This window comes from Zosterops lateralis (assembly GCF_965231275.1).
Source record: "Zosterops lateralis genome assembly, chromosome: 8".
NCBI lineage: Eukaryota > Metazoa > Chordata > Aves > Passeriformes > Zosteropidae > Zosterops > Zosterops lateralis.
This window is the reverse complement of record NC_139768.1, coordinates 18,223,325-18,242,522: the sequence shown is the minus strand read 5'-3', so window position 1 is coordinate 18,242,522 and position 19,198 is coordinate 18,223,325. Positions and strand designations below refer to the sequence as shown.

Below are 19,198 nucleotides of genomic sequence, written 5' to 3'. Positions count from 1 at the left end.
ATAGCCTTTGATTCTCTCTCATCCATCAAACCATGGTCTGGTGGTTTTGGCTGTAGTCTGATTTTGAGAAGGCAAGGAAGAAAGGAAAGGATCAGTATCTATGAAGGGTCCCAAGGGTTAAATTTTTTACAGTCTTACCACCTTGATGAATTTTTTTCAATGTCACTATTGCAGGAAAAGAAAGTCTTAAAGGAATTCTTAAAAATGCCAGTGAGGGGACTTCAGTGGAGATAGTGAATTCTACAGAGTTTATGTGCTGATTACCCCAAGATCAAGGGATGCTTCTGGTTTCCCTTGCCTTAACGTTGCTGCTTCAAAGGCATGATTTGTTTGTTGCCCAAAGGGGAGACTGAGTGTGAAATAAACGTCTGCAAACTCTGAAGCATTTCAGTGTTTACAGATGTTTGTGGGAGAAAAGTGCTGCAGCTTAAAAAAACCCACCAGTTGAACATAAATACAGTATAATCACAGTGGAGTAGAGCCCAGGAATTTTTAACTCATTTTGTTCTCTCTGTGGTGTCCTTTAGGAGAAAAAGCTTATCAAAGTATTTGTCATCAGCTGATTGTTTTTTTCCCCTGCTGCTATAAATAATTGCTGCCTGTTTTGTTTTCTAGAGCGAGTACATTGCACCCTGTGACTGCAGAAGGGCGTTCATCTCTGGATTTGATGGCTCTGCAGGTACCTTTCCAGAACTTGGATTCTTGCATAATTCTCCTCTAAAGAAATAGTTACTTTCATGGCATAGAGGCAGGATGGAAAAGAAAATCTATCCTGCTTATTTGGACTGTTATATTCCCATTTCAGCATCTGCAGAATTATGTCTTGGCTACCCACTGGAATTATGTAATATCAGTGGAATAACAAGTTTTCAGAAAATGTTTGACCCCTAAATGAACCTCTCATAAAGTAAAATCCTGTTAACTCTTTAATGCAGTGCCTGTAACCTGCGGTCATTTCTTTTGATGTGCAGCCAGTATGAACAGATTTTTACGTTGCCCGTTCGGGCTGGGTGAATAGTGGATGGACTTTAGCTGGCCTTTCTGTTTAAACAGAGCCAGGGCCAGAAACTCTGCGTTTGGAAACTGAGCACTGTGGAAAAGTTTGCTTATCTTGCCGAGACAGGATGTTTTCTTGGCTGTAGGATAGGTCTGTGTTTCAAGAGACCTAGTTTTTACCCTAGCTGTACCCTAAGCTGTGCAAATTACTCTGCTCTGTGGTTGTTGGAAAGTCACTTTAGCCTACTGAAGTTTTTTTTTCCTTTCTAATTGTATATCAGTTTAATAAATACTGGAACCTATGTTTGGAGGCTCTATTCATCAGTTCCTATGAGTTCTGGGACCTCATTTGGAAGGTGATAAATCCAGGGCTCTGGGCTGCTGTTAATGGCTAACATGAATCCTGTATAATTTTGCCCCTTCTGTGTGACCTCCTCATAACCTTCCTCTCTAATTTGTGCCCTTGTTATGTACTTGGAAGGTCTGTTCCCAGCCTGATGCACAGCAAATCAGTGAGGTTTCACACAGGGGCTCACCTTGTGTTTCTTGCTTCATCTTTTCAGGCTGAAGCAACTTAAAATGGGCTTTGTGTTGGGAGAATTTGGTTGAAGACAGTGAGTTAATAATTGGAAACTGCTCTGCTAACCTGAGCATCAGTTTTTTTGTGACAGAGAGTATGGTCAAGATGGAGACTCCAAAAGCTTGGATTCAGTTTCAGTTTGTGCCATGGTTTGTTTTGTTTTATATTGTCAAGGGCAAGGCAGCTTGAGTGCCTTGCTGGGATGTCACTGCCCCTCAGCTGTCTGCTTGCATGCCTCCGTCTGGAGTCAGTGGAATGGGACAGACAATGAAACCAACAGAAGTTTATGTTCATTTTTCCTGTTCAGCCATCTCTGCTAAAGCTGTAACATTTGGGAAAGGGGTGCAGCTGACAGCTGGGAGTGATACCCATGTCTGCAGGCCTAGTATCAGCTGTGTTTTGTGGGTGGCCAGAGCCCAGGCTTCCTCCCCAAAAGAGGATGGGATGGAGTTCAGGAATGTACAGTATATGTAACTGTGACAACAGCCAAGTGTAGACTATGGTCTCTGTTACAGAAGGTTTGGAAAGCCCCACTTATCCAGTTCCACTGGCTGGCTGAGATTTGCTTAAGTTGAGTTCATCTGAGGCAATTCATTAAGGTGCATCCTTGTGCATACTGTCTCCAATAGGATTTGGAAGGTCACAGTGCAGGGAAAACTGTGAATATCTCCACTGAAACAGGAATAACTTCTGAATAGTGATCAGAGATGCCTTTTAGGGAATTAGGGTGAATTTCAAACACTGTTCCTGCTGTCTGTGTCTCTGCCTACCCTGAATTATCTTTCTGCCTCCCTGCCTAGGTACTGCCATAGTCACTGAGCAGCATGCAGCCATGTGGACTGATGGACGTTACTTCCTGCAAGCTGCACATCAAATGGACAGCAACTGGACACTCATGAAGATGGGTATGCAGGAGGCTGGGATACTGCTCCACTGATCAGTGGAGAACAGTCACTTCACACAAGTACAGTTTGAGCTGTAGGGATGTCCCATCCTGCAGAGACTTAGGGACATATTAGATACACAGCTTTTGCTTTAGTGTCCTTGACAACTCTTGCCTGTGGGTCTAGACATTCATTAGTAGACATATCTGATGCATTAGCTTGGACATTTTGCATACTGTGGGAATGTTTCAATGTGACTGCTTCTTTGAACTTCTTTTTTTTTTCATCATTGAAGGTCTAAAAGATACACCAACTCAGGAGGATTGGCTAGTGAGTGTCCTCCCAGAAGGCTCAAAGGTGGGGGTGGACCCTTTCATTATTCCAGCAGGTTGGTTTTACTTTATAACTCTGGGTTGGGCTACTGGATTTTGCTTTCTTGCTTCTCTGGCCGAGCTGTTGTGTGATGGTGTGCAGCTATCCACGTTTCAGATGTAGTGGTGGTTAAACTGTTATGCAAAACAGGTTGGATTTAGGTTTAGGCATGTATCACAAGAGTTCCACAGCAGTGCATTGACTCCCACTCCAAGGGATGAGAACTGCTTTCTATTCATGCTTCAAAACATGAGGCACAATGCAAAGGTCACTAGAGGCAAGGGGTGATATTTGCTTGTTCAGATGGATTGAGTAGCTATCTCATGGCTGTGTGGAAGCAACTCTCATCTTGTCTAGCTTAGATGTAGCATGGTTCTGCACTGGGGGAGAGGACACCCTTAGGGCAGCTTTTGCTGTGGCTTCTTCCAGAGACTTCTATCTCCCATCTGGAGCAGTTCTTCTTCAGCTCAAGCATGAAGCTTCAGCACTGTGAGGTTCTGTACCTGCCACTGGTTGCTGTGGTGTGTTTGTGGAATTGTAACTGCGGTAGATTTTGCTGTCTTTCTTAATGGAACGGGAAGAAGGGGAGGCTGGAAGGAAAGGAGAAGACTCTGATTCTTGAGTATGAGCTTTGTGAACAGAGCTGTTGTTGAACATATGTGTTTTCCCTAAAGCCACCACTCTTTACTTTCTTCTCTTTGGCAGATCAGTGGAAGAGAATGTCCAAAGCCTTGAGAAGTGCTGGCCATGACCTAGTGCCTGTCAAAGAAAACCTGATTGATACAATCTGGACAGATTGTCCTCAACGTCCCTGCAAGCCTCTCATCACACTTGACCTGAGTTATACAGGTGAGAAACTTAGCTCCCAATAGTCATAGGTTGTTACTATGTTCCCTATCCCCCTATTGCTTTTCTCTTACAAAGCAGGGGGAAAAAAGTACCGCAGCACAATGTGGTCACTGTGAATAGGTCAAGAAGGTGATCAAACCTTAGCTAATGACACCTCTGTCCTCAAAACTTCAAATAACCATTTTCTAGAAGTTGGGTGACTTCATAACAAATCCATGGGCATCTAGAGGGCAGCTCATTTGAGATAGTTCACATCAGTTATTAGAAAGGAGTGAGAAGTATAAGCATAATATGTTGCTCTGTGTTTACGTCATCATCCCCAGCAAAGTTAGGGACTGTAGCTTTTCCTGTTGTGTTTTGCAGGGGTCAGCTGGAGAGACAAAATTGTAGCACTGCGTTCAAAAATGGCTGAGAGGAAAGTCATGTGGTTTGTAGTAACAGCCTTGGATGAAGTAGCATGTAAGTCTCTGCATCTCCTTTCTCAGTTCTTTCTACAAAATGCATGTTCTTCCTGCCTTGGAAGGGAAGAACCATGGCAGGGTGAGAGGCCCTTACAAGACCATGTTTGTTAGACATCAATTAACTTCTTATCAAGTGCAGTGGTGGTAACAGGTAACAAACAGCAAGCCTGTATTTCTGCACAGTGCCTCATTACACCAGTGCAGCTCCTGAGTACATTTTTGGCCCAGGAAGTGCAGCAAATCACCACCTTTGAAAAACAGCCCAGGCAAAGGGAGAGGAAGGTCACATCTAAAGCCTGAAGCAGCACGATGGAAAAAAAAAAGACCTGTGAGATTTTCTGGCTGTAAAATATCCTGATGCTGCCTCACCCATTGGAAAGATGGAGACTGTTTTCTGCTGTGGAGTCTGGGCTATAAAGAAAGCAGTGCAACATGTGGCTTTGTATACATAAAGCAAGGGTGGGGTACACTGCAATCACAGTAATCTTCCTAATTGTCACAACTTCTTAAGTCAGTCTCTACCTCTCCAGTGTTCAGCCAATGCTTTGGTTAAAACAAGTATGTCAGGGCTCAACTTGTTTTTCCAGATCATTTCAACCCAGGGTCTCACCAGAGTCCCCTCTGTGTTTGGGGCCCCAGGATGGCTGCGTCTCCACACCTTGGCTCCCAGCCCAGTGTGTAGGAAGGGTGAATGGCCAGAAACAGCAGTGGTTTCCTCAGGACTGCTGTTCCTAGCACTGCATGTCCTTTTTGCAGAAATCACCAGTGCACACATTGGTGAAGGGGGAATGTAACACTGGCAGGGTGTGAGTGCTGCTCATCCTGTGCCCCATGTTCGATCTGGAAAGGTAGAAATGGAGGTGGTGTTTTCCTCACTCCAGCACTGCCAGCACAATGTCTCTGGCACTGGGTGAAGCCGACTTGATGAGGTTTGTGGGCTGTTCTGGATCTGGGACATTGAGCAAAGAGCTTTTTTTGTGAAAGAAGTACTTCTGAGAATGGTGAATATGACTCCTCCCTGGGGAGGCCTGCATGAGCAGAGATTGTATGTCTCACCTTTTCAGGCGCATCTCCAATTAAATTAATGATAAATTGGTGCCCTGAGGTGGTTTCAGATTAAATGTCTCTAGCAAAGTTAAGCTTGGTTATGAATCAAGAGTGTTAAGATGAACCAGAGAAGGTCATGAGAGAAGCTCGTTTTTGGGTGCCTGCTTGATTTCTTATCCTAAAGGAGGAAGGGAAGAAGTTGTTTTAATTTTCTCTAATTCAATTAACTGTATTAAACTCCAGACAAGTTTCTGGGGACAGAAAAAGAGCCACAGAGGAAGTTTGTTGCCTTCTTACTGCATTGGAAGTTGGCTGAGCAAGGAAGTTTGTACCCATGCAGTAAAAAGTTCTTTGTGGTTCTTCCCTGCATTCAAGTGACCTATTGCTTCCCTGGGGAGAATTAAGCTCTATTTTTACTTTCATGGCAGAATTTGCACAGTTCGATGAATACAGTGCTGGGTTGTAATTTAGGACATGTTGGTTCTTTTCCCAGCTGTCCTGCTGGCTGGCCTTATTGGCTTGAGTAACTCATTTCAGCTAATTGGATACCCTGGAGTTTTTATTTGACCCCAAAATCAGGATTTCAGAGATGCTGAACATCTACATCCCCTCTTAACTTTGTCTGGAATTGTGTGGGATAAAATCTTTGTGAAAAGTAGGTAAGACTGTACAGTCTGAATCTGAAATATTGGAGGGGCCCAAATGAGAGGCCTTTTTGGGGTATTGTAGTCTTGCCTATTGTGTCTTCCTCTTACCTCAAATGTCAAAAGGATTGGAATGAAATGATAGTTTGTAACTTTGAAGTTTTCTGGCTGTTAAGAAGTGATCTTTCATTGGACTGGCACTGACCAGAAAGGGCAGACCCTACTTTTTGTACATGTGTCCTTGTCTTTCCTTGCCTGTACCTGCTTTTTTTCCAAGCCAGCCTTCCTTTAGAAGTTCAATACGAGTTTAAACAGCCGGGAGTGTTCATACTGTGGTTCTGATGCCATCTCCTGGCAAAAACTTAGGATTGCCAGGAACGCAGCAGGCTGTGGGACAGCTGAGTGGGAGCTGGACTCAGCCTGCACCCGTGATGTCTCATTGCTTGCCTGTGTTTTTGTGAGATTATTTTTGGCTTTCTCTAATGTTGCAGAAGATGAACCAGGACTGTGATTTTTGGTGTTCTTCTTTTTCAGGGCTTTTCAACCTTCGAGGCTCTGATGTTGAGTACAATCCCGTGTTTTTTGCGTACGCCGTCATAGGAATGAACACAATCAGGTGCTTGTATTCCCTTCCTCTGTTTCCCAAGATGCATTTTTCTGAGGGAGAGCTGCTCCAGCAAATACTAGTCTTTTCAAAAATGCCTGTGCTTGTGTACTTTAGTGTCCTTTCTGAGCTCTTTTGTCTCCAACATTAGTTACTCTCCTCCCCTGATCAGAGCCAGAGAGGCAGCCGAGAGCTCTGCTGCACTCCTCAGCACCTTGGCTGGCTTGCTGGGTGACCTTGGCACGATGGCTGAGCCCTCTGTCTGTATCCCTGAGATAATGTGCAGGGCCCTTGGAGCTCTGTGTGAAATGTGGGTAAGAGCCAAGGCTGGCCTGGACATTACAGACTACAGGGAAAAATCTAATTACTGAGTCACTTCAAAACTGCAGGGACTGTGCAGGAAAGTTTCAGGGCTGGCTTATAAGAGAAGGCTTCTTTCCTGTGACTGCCCCTTATACTGAGCCTCAGTAAGCACAGTTTTTATGGAGACATCTGTAAGCTGCTACCTAGGTCCATCTAAGGTAAAACCTGGCTGGGTGAGCCAGGTTGTGTGTGAAGGTTGAGTTGAACTTTTCAACTCAGTGAAGAGCAAAGTGATACTTACAACTACAGTAGCTTTTCTCTTTCCAGATGTTGCCCTTAAAAGTTAGGGATTGGCTGTTATTTGCCTCAGTTACTTTCCTGTTTCAAGGACAGGGATGGGATGTAGCCATTTTGACTGTGTCATAAAAATAGACATGCTCTCAGTTCTTTCAGTGAGGTGGCACATCTTAATTTCTGTGATTTAAACTTTGTGAAAGCTAGCAGTTAAAATGACACAGGACAAAGTAGAGTGCATAATTTGTTATCTCCTTTCTCCCTGAAATGTTGCCAGAATGTTTTCTCCTTCCCTCCTTTACCCCAGCCACTGTCAGATGTGGTCTCACCTATTTCATCTCCCCAACTTGTTTCTCAGGCTCTTCATTGATGGTGACCGGATGATGGACCCAGCTGTGAGGGAGCACTTACAGCTTGACTCCACCCTGGAACCTGAGTTCAAAATCCAGGTGATGCCCTATGGATCTATCCTGTCGGAGCTGCAGGCTGTTGGTGCAGGCCTCTCACCCAAGGAGAAAGTGTGGCTCAGTGACAAAGCCAGCTATGCTCTGACTGAGGCCATTCCCAAGGTCAGTGGCCCTAGCAAGGGAAAATGCTTTTCTCTTCTCTGCCCATCATGATTTGGAAGGGTGTTAATGAGGGCAGCTGGCCTCAGTTTTCCCTCTGCAAAGCCCAGTGCAGGCTGGAGCTTGTGCAGAAGGGATCCAGCCATGCTGAGGTATCGAGGGCTTGTTAATCCTGAGGTTGCTCCTGCTGGAGCTGCCCTTCCAACTCACTAAGCTGATTTAGCCAAAGAATTGTCAGCTTAAGATAAAACAAGTACAGTGAGAGAGGGGAGGGAAGAGGCAGCAGGGTGAACTCAGGTCATTCTACCCATGGGTGGAGCATCAGCCTCATGTGGATGAGCAGCAAGAACTGGAAACTTGGAGAAATTGAAGCAGGAAAGTTGAGCAGGACTTCTGGGAGGGTGCATTTTGGCTTGATCTGAGTGTCTGAGAGTGGTTGCCCTTCTTTAGTTCAGTGGCTTGAGGATATCAGGCAATCTATGATGTCTTTTACTGAAAGCAGGAGGGAGAAGATGACAGAGTTGTTGTAGCAGGGGGCCTTGTGAGGACACAGATAATCTGCAGGCACTAGTTGTCCATGCACTTAGTGCATCTGCTGAGGGACAGTTGTAACATCAGAATAATTTCTGTACAGCCATACATGCTGTATCTTGCTATCCTTTTGAACTTGGCTGTCTGAACTGTCCACCTAATATTCTAATAGCCATAAAAAATACCTGGGGAAGGACACAGCAACTGTGGACAAATAAGCTGGTTTCCATGCATCTTGTGTACATCACTTGTTTGCTAGAGATCACATTCTCTGGAATACCATCCAGTTGACAGTGATATATAGTAACTAACAGATGCTGTGAGTAAATATACAGGTTTTTGTCCCTGTCCAGGGTTAAATCTTCAGACACCATCAGTCTATTTCTAGGCCTCCTAATACAGAATACTGACAGCATAGTGTCTGTGGAGCATTCAGGATAAATTGTTGTTCTTTTGACTTCAGAGTAGAAAACCCCTTGTTGTAGTTGTAGTCAATGGTCTAGTAGTCAACCTACTTTGGTTAAACTGCTGTAGTTGATTTATTTAGAGTATCCATATGGAGAAGTACAGAAGGCCTGACCTAGAGAAAGGGATATAATGAGTTGGAGTGACATTATTTACCCTGTGAGCACTGGAAGTTAGGCCGATATCGAGTCATTACAGTGCTGCATGTCCTCTGTGTGCAATGGGGAGAGTCCCTGCCTTGAGGAGCTCTGTGCAATAGAAACCAGACAAGGAGGACTGAAATGTCTTGATTAAAAGCCACTTAGAGAGTCACTGAAAGAGCCAGAGTTTTTCTAGTTCCTCCCTGGCTCTCCACCACTTCAAAGCACTCCAGGCCAGTTGCTCAGCTGGTGTGAAGAGCACCAGTGCTGGAAGTCCATCTAATGTCTCTCTCCATCAGAGCCAAATATTGACACTGGCAAAAATCCATTCCATTATTAAACACAGATCTGCAAACCCTTTATAGATTTGTTTACAGCTGCATGTAAATATACTTTTCACAGAAGATTAATGCTACTTACCAGTATTTATAAAAGGAAAGACAGCCTAAGAATCTGACTATTTATCCTGACTGATAAAAGGACTTTTCTGACTTTCTTGTGACTTCTTCTGTAATTTAGTTTCTGCATTATGTAGTGTGATTGTTTTGTTGTTTTTAAGAATTTGGAAACTGTAAGCCTGTAGGATTTATATGAATTTGGTCTTTGCAGAGAGTCTGCTGGGCCTTTCCTTGAATTTGAGTGATATTTATTTGTACGCTGATGCATTTAAAGTAGGAAACAACATGTTGCTTGGGCTGTGCTTCTGTAGATGTCCATCCCATCTCCTGATCTATAATGAGCAGAGCAGAGAACTGGGAAAAAGACTTGGTTCTTCTTCCTTCTTCAAATGCCAAGTGTGGTGAGATTTGGGCAAGTCATCTCAGCTAGTGAATTTCTGAAGGTGTGCTGAAACCAGCCAAGCATTCCTGCTAATCTAAGGACAGCTGATGTTTGAGGAAGTGTGCACTAGCAAGGGATCAGTTACTAGTTCTTAATGCAGGGTCACCCCATCCAAGCACAGGAAAGCTTTATCTCAAACCAGCAACATAAGCTCCTTTCAGAACTGGCAGTGTGTAAAGCTGAGCTTTGCAAAGGCCTTTCATGTTTCCTCGGGCCTTGATGTGTTTGTCAGAGCTGCTGATCATTAACAGTGGTGATGCTCAGTGCTTGGTACCTGGGCTGGGTGCCCTTTGCTCCCTGCTACTTGAGGGTGACTGTCAGGTAACAACTCAAGGTGAGTTTTAGGTCTGTTTCCATAGCCTAAGTTCTACCATAGCATCGGGGGTTAGTGTTTGTCATTGACCTCTGGGCCTTCAGTGTCCATCAGCAACAGGAATCTGTGGCTGAGACATGGATACAGATATATGGTATTTAGAATATCCTGGTCTTCACTGTGCTTCATGAGAAGCTGTTGTTTAGTTCTTTGGCTTTCTCTATGGCTGTTCTTCCTTCAGGCAGGGACTGTTTCTCCTCTCTACTCCCCAGTGCACTTAGCTGACAGTTGGCAACCAGCATCTCACATTGCTGAAGGTTGAGAGAGGCTGCCAATGTACAAATTGTGGCCAGGCTGAGTTATTAAATCTGTAGGATTATGTAGTCTGACTAATCCACAAGTAATCCCTGTCCTTCTGCTGCAGGCTTACCGATACCTCACCCCATATACCCCCATCTGCATTGCAAAGGCTGTGAAGAACGCAGCGGAAACAGAAGGCATGAGAAGAGCACATGTAAGTGAAGCCTTGAATGTCTCCCTGCACATGGCAACAGGTTTGCTTTACCTTTAGGGGAAGGAATAACATTTTCTTTTCAGTTTTAATGTTTTGGATAAAAAGCAAATAAGAATTTGGATAGCAGGATAAAAAAAGGTTTTCTGTCAGACATCTACTGCTCTTGAAGCAGGCTTCTTGCGTGTTTTGCATTCCCTTGAAGAGCAACATTTGAAATAGTGTGAGGAAACAGCCTTGCTCTGTGGGAAGACTGTGTAGACTTGAGAAATGTTATTTGCAGTGTGGGCCCTTAAAGGGATGTTCTTTCCCCTTTGCTGGTACTGTTGTCTTTGTCAGTGGAGCTTTCATATTGTTATCACTTGAATAAACACAGCCTAAAGAGCACAGAAAAATTCTTCGACACATGGTGCAAAGCACAGGCCAAGATGTTCAGAAGCAGCCAATGTCCTCAAAGCACTCCTTTAGTCTCCTCATCATGACACTGGAAATGAAACTGATTTCCCAGGAAGCTTCATAATTTCAAACAAAGAACTGCCTGTGAAACAGGTTCATAGCAGAGCTGAACTTTTATCTTATTTATTTCCTGTTAGTTTTCCAGCAGCAGTTTTCACAATAAGAGAAATGGGCTAGTTGAAGCAGAGCTGACAGTTTTGGGCTTGTCCCATATTTTCTGCAGTTTCTTGGGAACTGGTACTTTCTATTTCAATGCTTTTCTGTCCCTGTTAGTTAAGGGGAAGTAAAAAGAGTTTACTGAGGAGAGACACTTTATCACCTGCCACCTGAGAACAAAATTGTGCCTTGTTCTTGTACACATCTCTTGCTTCTTGCCCTTACATGCTGCAGGCATGTAGAAAAAAAAAGGAGCACAAAAGGGGGCCATAAGGCAAGAGAGTCAGAAGCTGTGTGACAGAGACTGTGTGGTGGCCATGTGCCCAAAGGACATGTTCCCCTGTCACATCACCAGATGTGTCGTGTGGTTGTCTTCTGTGATCTGAGATGCAAGATCTTGGCTGTTAAAGCAAAATAGCCTTGAAAGTGATGTGTGGGGTAAAGCCAGACTTCCCACTGTAAGGTATGTCTCAGCAGTAATTATTAACATTGATTTAACTCTCCAGATACATTTCCAGTGTTTCCATTAATTACACGGTACAAAACTTGAAAATACCCCTTGGATCATCTCTTAGTTTATGTTTCTGAAACTTACAGGTTGGATTCTTTTGCATCAAAACCTGTTTATACTGAGGCTTGATAAATCTTTCTCCTTCTCAATTCCCTTTTCTTGTGCCTATTTTAACACAGATTAAAGATGCTGTTGCCCTGTGTGAGCTCTTTAACTGGCTGGAGAAGGAGGTATTGTATAATTGTTTTTAACATGGAGGTTCTATTGCTATGTAAAATTCTTCATTGGCATAAACTTTTTGTTAGTCTTTATAGTGCCTTTACTAAAAGTGGGGAAACAGTTGGGAGTTTATCTGGTGGTTTGGGTTTTTTTTCCAAGGATTTCAAACATGCTTTTATCCAAGGCTGAATTGATTTTTTTGAAAACATTCTCCCTTTCATTTTATACAGACCAAAGCTTGAACATGTGAGAAATTACCTCAGCAGGCTTAGTGTAGTGTTAATGTTATCTTGTCTTGGTTTGGTAGTGTAAATAATGAAATAATATTCAGCTTCATACAATGATTTGGAATTATTCTCATGATAATCAGCCAGTATGAACAAATTTGGCATTTATGAATGGGAGATGCAGTGAAAATGGGATAAAAACAAATGACTTGTGTATTCACTGCATTAGAACTACACAGTGGATGTGCAGAGTGACAAGTGTTACACAGCAACTTACTAAGCCATGCCACTGCATGTCTGAGTCTATTAACTTTATTCATGAAGAAGGCTTGATGACTTCCAGAAGGTGCCTTTTTACATGTCTGAGTACCTCAAGAAGCCAGCCTCAGGCATTATGAAACCTAGCTCTTGCCCTGCTTTGCCTGTTTCCCAGTCCAGGGGAAGTTGTGTCATAGGTTTGAATTTATCAAATGCCTAGAGTAAAATTTAACACACTTTGTTTTTTCTGCAACTACTTTTATTCCTGATTTAAAAGCATTAAATTTTCTAACAGCATGGGCTGTTAAAGAGAACTATTTAAGCTTAATGTCACCTGACTGTGAAGAGATGTTGCCTCTGTACATCTCAGTGAAGTTAGTGCTGCACTAACAAAGCTCCCTAGTCATGGTTCAGTGATCTTGCTGTGACCATTTCCACTTCCTTCTTCTCAAATGCCCTGCACAGTATTGCTGGGTTTGTGTTTGTCATTACTGAGGGATGAGGACAGAAAACCTGGAGAGAAGCCACTTCCAGGGTTTCATAAGGCACAGACAAGACACAGTGTTTAAGGATATAGCGTTTTCTTTGCTTGTTGCTGCACTAATCCAACCCATGTCCTTGTCCACTAGGTTCCAAAGGGAACAGTAACAGAAATAGTTGCTGCAGACAAAGCAGAGGAGTTCCGCAGGTAAAAAGTAAATCTATTCTGAGGAGGTTTTCTGGATGACATTTTTTTATCCGTTGTTTTCATTTTATTCTTTAGAAATGTATCTCACTTGGCAGATATATTTTACCTGAGGACAAATCTTTACTAATGGATTACTTTGAAAACTTGAAAGAATTGGGAAGAATTGGGTCTCTTGGGAGATACAAGTCCCAGCCCACTGGATCCTGTCCAGTTTCCTTTTGAGATAGCAATGAGGAGTTCTGCAAGTTAGGACACTTAAATACAAAAGATCCTTACCACAGAGCAATGTATGTAAAAGTTAGATTTCTTCCTCTTCTGATAGAGAAGGAATACTGTTTGTTTTGAGAGTTACTCCCATGTATACATCAACAGGACCTCTAAAATGCCTTTGAGTAAATAAATAACAAAGTAGAAATGGTTCAGCTCATCTCTTCCTGGGTGATTTGGGTAGTGAATTTTCTTCTTTAAGGAAAGAGTAGATCTGGAAAACAGGTTTCCATGTGGTTTGGAGAAGAGGGCTTCAAATTGTACATTTCTTCTACCCAAATTTGCTTGTCTAGGTGGCTTTCAAGGCCAAGGGGAAGGCTGAGGTGATGTGAAATTGGGGATGGGACACTCCAGGTGCCCTAGGTACTTGGTGTGCTCCTCTCACTTGTGCTGTACTGATCAAAATCTTTTCTTTCAGTCAGCAGAAAGACTTTGTTGAATTGAGTTTTGCTACCATATCAAGCACAGGTCCAAACGGAGCCATCATTCACTACAAGTAAGAGAAACACAGCTTCTCCTTTCATCCTTCAGCAAACATAGTTGGAATGAGCTGTCTCACCTCTTCATGGAGTCACAACAGAGTACTCCAGGGAGATGTTGCTTGCTATCTTTCTTTCCTCCACATGTACTAAGTAAAGATCTTTCCTTGCTGGCAGCATGCATGTATTATGATGCTGATCTGCTCAGGGCCATAGAAAAGGGCTATTTTGGGGCTGGAAGTCTGGGAAGGATGAATCTGAAGTGCACAACTCTTCTGAAATACATCCAAGAAACAGATGTTGTGGGTTTTGCTGGAAGCAGCAAAGCTCTGTACTGTAGTGCTATTTGCTGTATACAAATCCTCTCCTTGGTATGATCCCTGGCTCAGCTTGTGTGGGATTTCCATCACTGTCACAAGAAATCAGAGTTGACACATCCAAGCTTGCACTTAATATGGTTTCTGGACTGCAGACATGGGCTGGAGACCTTAAAACAGTGGAACAAAACCCTTTGTGTTTATCTGAACAGGCCAGTTCCTGAGACCAACAGAACGCTGTCAGTGAACGAGATCTACCTCCTGGACTCAGGAGCACAGTACAAGTGAGTGGGTGAATGGTGCTGAACTGCCATTGTTCTTTTCCCCATGACCCCTGCAGGGTCAATTCACATTTCCCTTGGCAAGCAAGTTTTGAGTCCACAGCAGATCAGGGCTGCTGACAGGCCTTGCTGGGGTCAGAGACAAGATGTCAAGGTAGTTTCCAAGTGAGTCCCATCCATCCCCAGTGTGATGGGACTGGTATAGCTTTGATATAGGTTTTGATATAAAGTTGCAGAACAGGGAGCAGGGCTGACTGTCCTGGCTTAGCCTTGGGCTGCCTGCTCAGCAGCCTGCACAGCTGGGTGAGGCACCTATCCTGCCAGGGTCTGCCCTGTGGGCAGATTTGACTGATATTGAGGTCAGAACAAGGTGGAATGAAGAAGCAGGACAGCACTACCTTGTGGTGCTCTCTGCCTTTTCAGAGAGACTCAGAGTCAGAGTTCCTCATCCCAGTAGCCACGTGGGTCTTGGGTGTGTTTTTGGAAAGACGTCATGTCTGAAAACTCCCTCAATGCTGTTTTGACAGTGCCATTCAGTGGCCTCAGTTCCTTTACTGTGGAACTCTTGACTCCATGGAAAATGAAAGAAGGGATGTTTTTAACCAGTGTAAATAGATGAGAAGTGGCTTGTTCAGGAAGACACAAGACAAGCCTGGCTGCTCTTTTGAGATGAGCTTTGTCTTTAGAGCTATGCCTTTTTGTTATGTCAGTCAGGAAGAGCTTTGAAAAAGAACCATACAGACATCCTTTGATAAGATTTTTACAAGGAGATCTTTTTTCCTCCCCTCTGATGGCCTAATTAACGATTTCCTTAGTGCCACTATGAAAAGCAGCCCTTTGGATACAATGTAAGCTGGACATCAATGGCACTTACCACAGCATTGTGACAGGGATGCTTTGCTTGTCCCTGCTGAGAAGTTAAACCGTGAGTTCTTTGTGACCACGGCCTGTGTGTGCTGGGGAAGAGCACAGGGACAGGAGTGAGTGTTTCAAAGGCAACTCATTATTTCAAGAACCATTGTGTTTTTGACAGCAAGCTCAAAATGCTGTTTGCAGAAGGAACTTAGAGCCAGTTTCTGACGTATTGGATTAACCCCTATCCACATGCAGGCTGATTTATAGAAATCTTAGCACAAGGCATCCTGAGGATGAAAGGGATGCTATCCCCCCCTTACTCTTCCCTTTTCTGAGCTGGTAGCTGTCATTTTTGCAAAAGTGTGTGTTTTAAAGCTGTTAAAGAATCGACTGCCATACAAATAGGCTAAATTTGGCCTGTTCTCAATGGACAGGTACCAGTTGCTAAACCTCAAATTAGCATCATTTTTATGAGCTGTTTAGATTCTAATTTGGGAAGAGCTTTGGGATGCTTATGGTTGAAAGATAACAGTTTGAATTATGAATCATTATTGTTACATCTGGGGCATTGTGTTCAGGAATTTCTGAGATTAAGAGCAGTTACATCATCAGTCTTGTGTAGCACAGAGCAGATGACTTTATCCATTTATGAGGTTGGTTGGTTTGCTGCACTGTGACTGGATTTTCTGTGCATTCTCACGTTGATCTTTGTTTTTCCTCCATCCCTTTGGTTCCTGCATCTTTGTTTGGCTCTGAAGAGATGGTACAACAGATGTGACCAGGACAATGCATTTTGGCACACCATCAGCCTATGAAAAGGTAAGTTGGGATCACAGTGCAGTTTGTGATCTCACCCTTATTGTTTGAGGTACTTAAATTAGTAATGTGCCCTACTGCTATTCAGTCAAAGTTCTCTGGCAAGTTACCTACCATTTATTTGCCAGTATGTGGCAGCATTTGGATAGGGACTGAAAAGGAGACATACTTCAGACTTCCAAAATATAAAGTGTTTTAGAGAAATGACACCTTTCTATCTTAAAATGCACAGCTCTCATCTGCAAAATGACGTTTCCTCTAAGAAATAAGAAAATCAGCAGACTGAAGATAAACATTATAGGTTTGTCCAATAAGGGAGCCAGGGAGGTCTAATATAGTGCAAAGCTCAGGGTCTGCTGCAAGGCTCCAGTCAGATTGTGCCTAGTGTATGATATAAAAAATCAGTCTCAGACTTACCTGAAAAGGTCTGTGTTGGAAATTTAACAATGTAATTTTGTTTATTTTAAATTGCTTCTTTAACTTTTTATTAGTTTTAACTAAAACTAATTTCATTCTTATAGTTCACTTAGTGACAAAATGACACTGTAGGGTATGCCCAGGAAATAAAAATACAGCCACAATGAAAATCAGTCATGTAGATCAGGTGAGCGCTGCTGCTAAACCTGCAGTCTGAGTTTGTGATGGTCTCTCTGTAATTACTGGAGAGAGATCTTCAGAGTGATTTAAACTCCTTCTGCTCATGGTTTGCTTTGGCATTACCAGCCACAGGAAAACATGACCAGGTTTTTCCATATCCTCCACAATTTGCTACAGGATGCACCCTTTCCTTCCCTCCTTGGGGAATACAAAGCTTTTCCTTTCCCTCTTTACCTATGACACACATTTCTTTGACAGGAATGCTTCACATATGTCCTGAAGGGACACATAGCTGTGAGTGCAGCCATTTTCCCAAATGGAACCAAAGGTGGGTTGGTGAGTTGGTTGTTTTGATCTCTGAAGAACCATTAAGTGGTCTGAAAACATGATTGACAGGTCTAGGCAGATTAGGCAGATGTTGATGTAACTATCTGTTTCCATCACAACAGTTTGGATTCTGGATTACTGATGCCTTCTCTCTCAGCATCAACCAGTGCTGAAAATTCTGAGGAGGGCAGTCTGAAGGATGTTGGAAGTGCTCTAGGGCGATAGTGACACTCTAACATGTGCTTGGAGGTTGCCTTTATTCTTTACTGATAGCCCTATCAAAGCGAGAGGTCGCTTTCCAGCTTCATAAGAACTGGCTAAGTCTCTTCCAATTACTGTGGAATCTCTTGTATCAGTGGGAAAATGACACACAAAGGAACTGTTCTTCCTTTGTGGAGGAGAAGTTGTGACATATCATCCACCTCTGGTGAACTTCCAACAGTTATTTTCTCACTGGTCACACCAGGTTTTTGGAGACTTCTTCAGTTTGCATTCTTGGGTAGGCAAGTTAAAAGCAACTGCACAGTGCTATGAGAAACCCAAACTGAAATTGAAGGGTATCTGAACTTGGATATGTGGGCTTGGTGTTCACATGCAGGCAACAGAAATTCTGTGCTCTCTGGTTGAAACTGAAATGAGTGGCCTTCCAGGCAAGAAGCCTGGCTGATTAGTCCACCAAATACAATTTGGCAGGCCTCCTATTTTGAGTTCAGTAAATGCAGCTCCTTTTAAGACAGGTACTGAATTCTGTCCGGGACTTTTAACCATTAGATTCTTTCCTGAAAATGTCAGTAGAACAAGCAGCAGTGCAATGTTTCTGTTACAACCATCTCTTTAAGACCTCTGTAATGGAAGAGAGAAGGGCTCTTTAGCTGAGAAAGGGATTGAATGTCAGAATTGCCAAATTTGCCCAGTAACTTCTAGCCATCCAATGACTTGCTTTCTTTGTGGGTGATGAGGCTTTTTGAGAGGGTGGTGGTCGTTTTGGTTTTTTTTTTGCTTAGGCTTTTTTTTTTTCATGTTTTCCAGGTTTGAATCTTCTGTGTGATTATCCGTGTCTCTGAGGGAGCCTGATTTGATTGAACTCTTTCTCCTTGTCTGTCTACAGGTCACCTTCTAGACTCCTTTGCCCGCTCTGCCTTGTGGGACTGTGGCTTGGATTACCTGCACGGGACAGGACATGGAGTTGGCTCTTTCCTAAATGTACATGAGGGTCCTTGCGGCATTAGCTACAAAACCTTTGCAGACGAGCCCTTGGAGGCTGGCATGATTGTCTCTGATGGTATTTAGCACTCTCTGGTCACTGGGGAGGGACCAAGCTTTTTAAGATGCAGAGGGAATAAGTGTGACAGTGATGTAAAGGAAAGGCTGGATCAAAAGCTCAGGGCCTGCCTCCTCAGCTTGCTGTTTTAGTTGTCATTTTAGCTCTCTAGGTAAAGACCTTCACATTAGCTTTTCACCTTCCATGAAGCACCTTTTCAGTGGGGAACTGCAGGACCGCTTCCTGCTCTCTACAGCACTGGCCTCAGAGAGCTTTGCTGGCCAGCTGGCTCTGGCATACTGTGGAAGAACTGGCTGCAGTACAAGGTGGACACCAAGCTTTCAGGAGCTAATCCTGTCTTTGCTATGGGCTGTTTGAGGCAGCTGTTAAATCTTTGCATGCCTTATTCTTCCAGTAGTAAATTAACAGCCTGCTGAGGTTTGCTGAGAGACTTACATTTCTTCAGGGCTGCAAAGTCCTCTCAGGAAGTCAGGGGAACAGTCTTGAAAAGAGTGTTTTGAGGAAGGGGTTACCCACTTGCCTTTCATGAAGACATAAATATTTTCAGAGTTTCTGGTATTTGAACACAAATATTCTGTGCCCTCTCTTGAATTCCAAGGAGATTCTGAAGCTTGAGGGCTGTCTGTCTTGTTTTTTCTCTCTTTGAGAACTTCTGCTTTCACCTTGCTCGGGGCTTCTGTGCAGATTTAGTAGCGTCAGAAATTTGTTTGCCTCTGTGGTTGCCTGATGTCAAGATTGCTTAGTGCCTTCAGTGGACTAAAGACATAGAAGGGAAGTTTGGCCATAGGGAATAAGCACTTGCAGAGTGCAGCAATGTGGCTTAGTTAATTACTGTCTGTTTCTGCAGAGCCTGGCTATTATGAAGATGGGTCCTTTGGGATCCGAATAGAAAATGTCGTCCTCGTGATCCCTGCTGAAACCAAGGTGAATGACCTGCTCAAGATGCACCTTTCTCCCTGACTTGCTGGTTATAAAACTTAAAGTACTGGAACTTGAGGTGGGACCATGCTGCAGACAGTTAAATCTTACTCAAGATTCCTAGTATCCAAAACCCCTTATTGA

The 19,198-nt window shown here is 43.4% G+C and overlaps 1 protein-coding gene across 1 annotated transcript in view; it reads left to right on the top strand.

Annotated features, from left to right (window-relative positions):
* Nucleotides 1-19,198, top strand: part of XPNPEP1 (X-prolyl aminopeptidase 1) — a 30,855-nt gene that overhangs the window by 9,448 nt on the left and 2,209 nt on the right. Inside the window, exons 4-19 of the mRNA XM_083866518.1 lie at nt 616-679; nt 2,377-2,481; nt 2,756-2,848; nt 3,538-3,681; nt 4,045-4,140; nt 6,368-6,449; nt 7,393-7,603; nt 10,314-10,403; nt 11,703-11,753; nt 12,857-12,915; nt 13,601-13,678; nt 14,191-14,262; nt 15,873-15,933; nt 16,786-16,855; nt 17,963-18,136; nt 18,984-19,060. Of these exons, the coding sequence (XP_083722644.1) occupies nt 616-679; nt 2,377-2,481; nt 2,756-2,848; nt 3,538-3,681; nt 4,045-4,140; nt 6,368-6,449; nt 7,393-7,603; nt 10,314-10,403; nt 11,703-11,753; nt 12,857-12,915; nt 13,601-13,678; nt 14,191-14,262; nt 15,873-15,933; nt 16,786-16,855; nt 17,963-18,136; nt 18,984-19,060 (1,527 nt within the window). The remainder of the gene's footprint in view (nt 1-615; nt 680-2,376; nt 2,482-2,755; nt 2,849-3,537; nt 3,682-4,044; nt 4,141-6,367; nt 6,450-7,392; nt 7,604-10,313; nt 10,404-11,702; nt 11,754-12,856; nt 12,916-13,600; nt 13,679-14,190; nt 14,263-15,872; nt 15,934-16,785; nt 16,856-17,962; nt 18,137-18,983; nt 19,061-19,198) is intronic.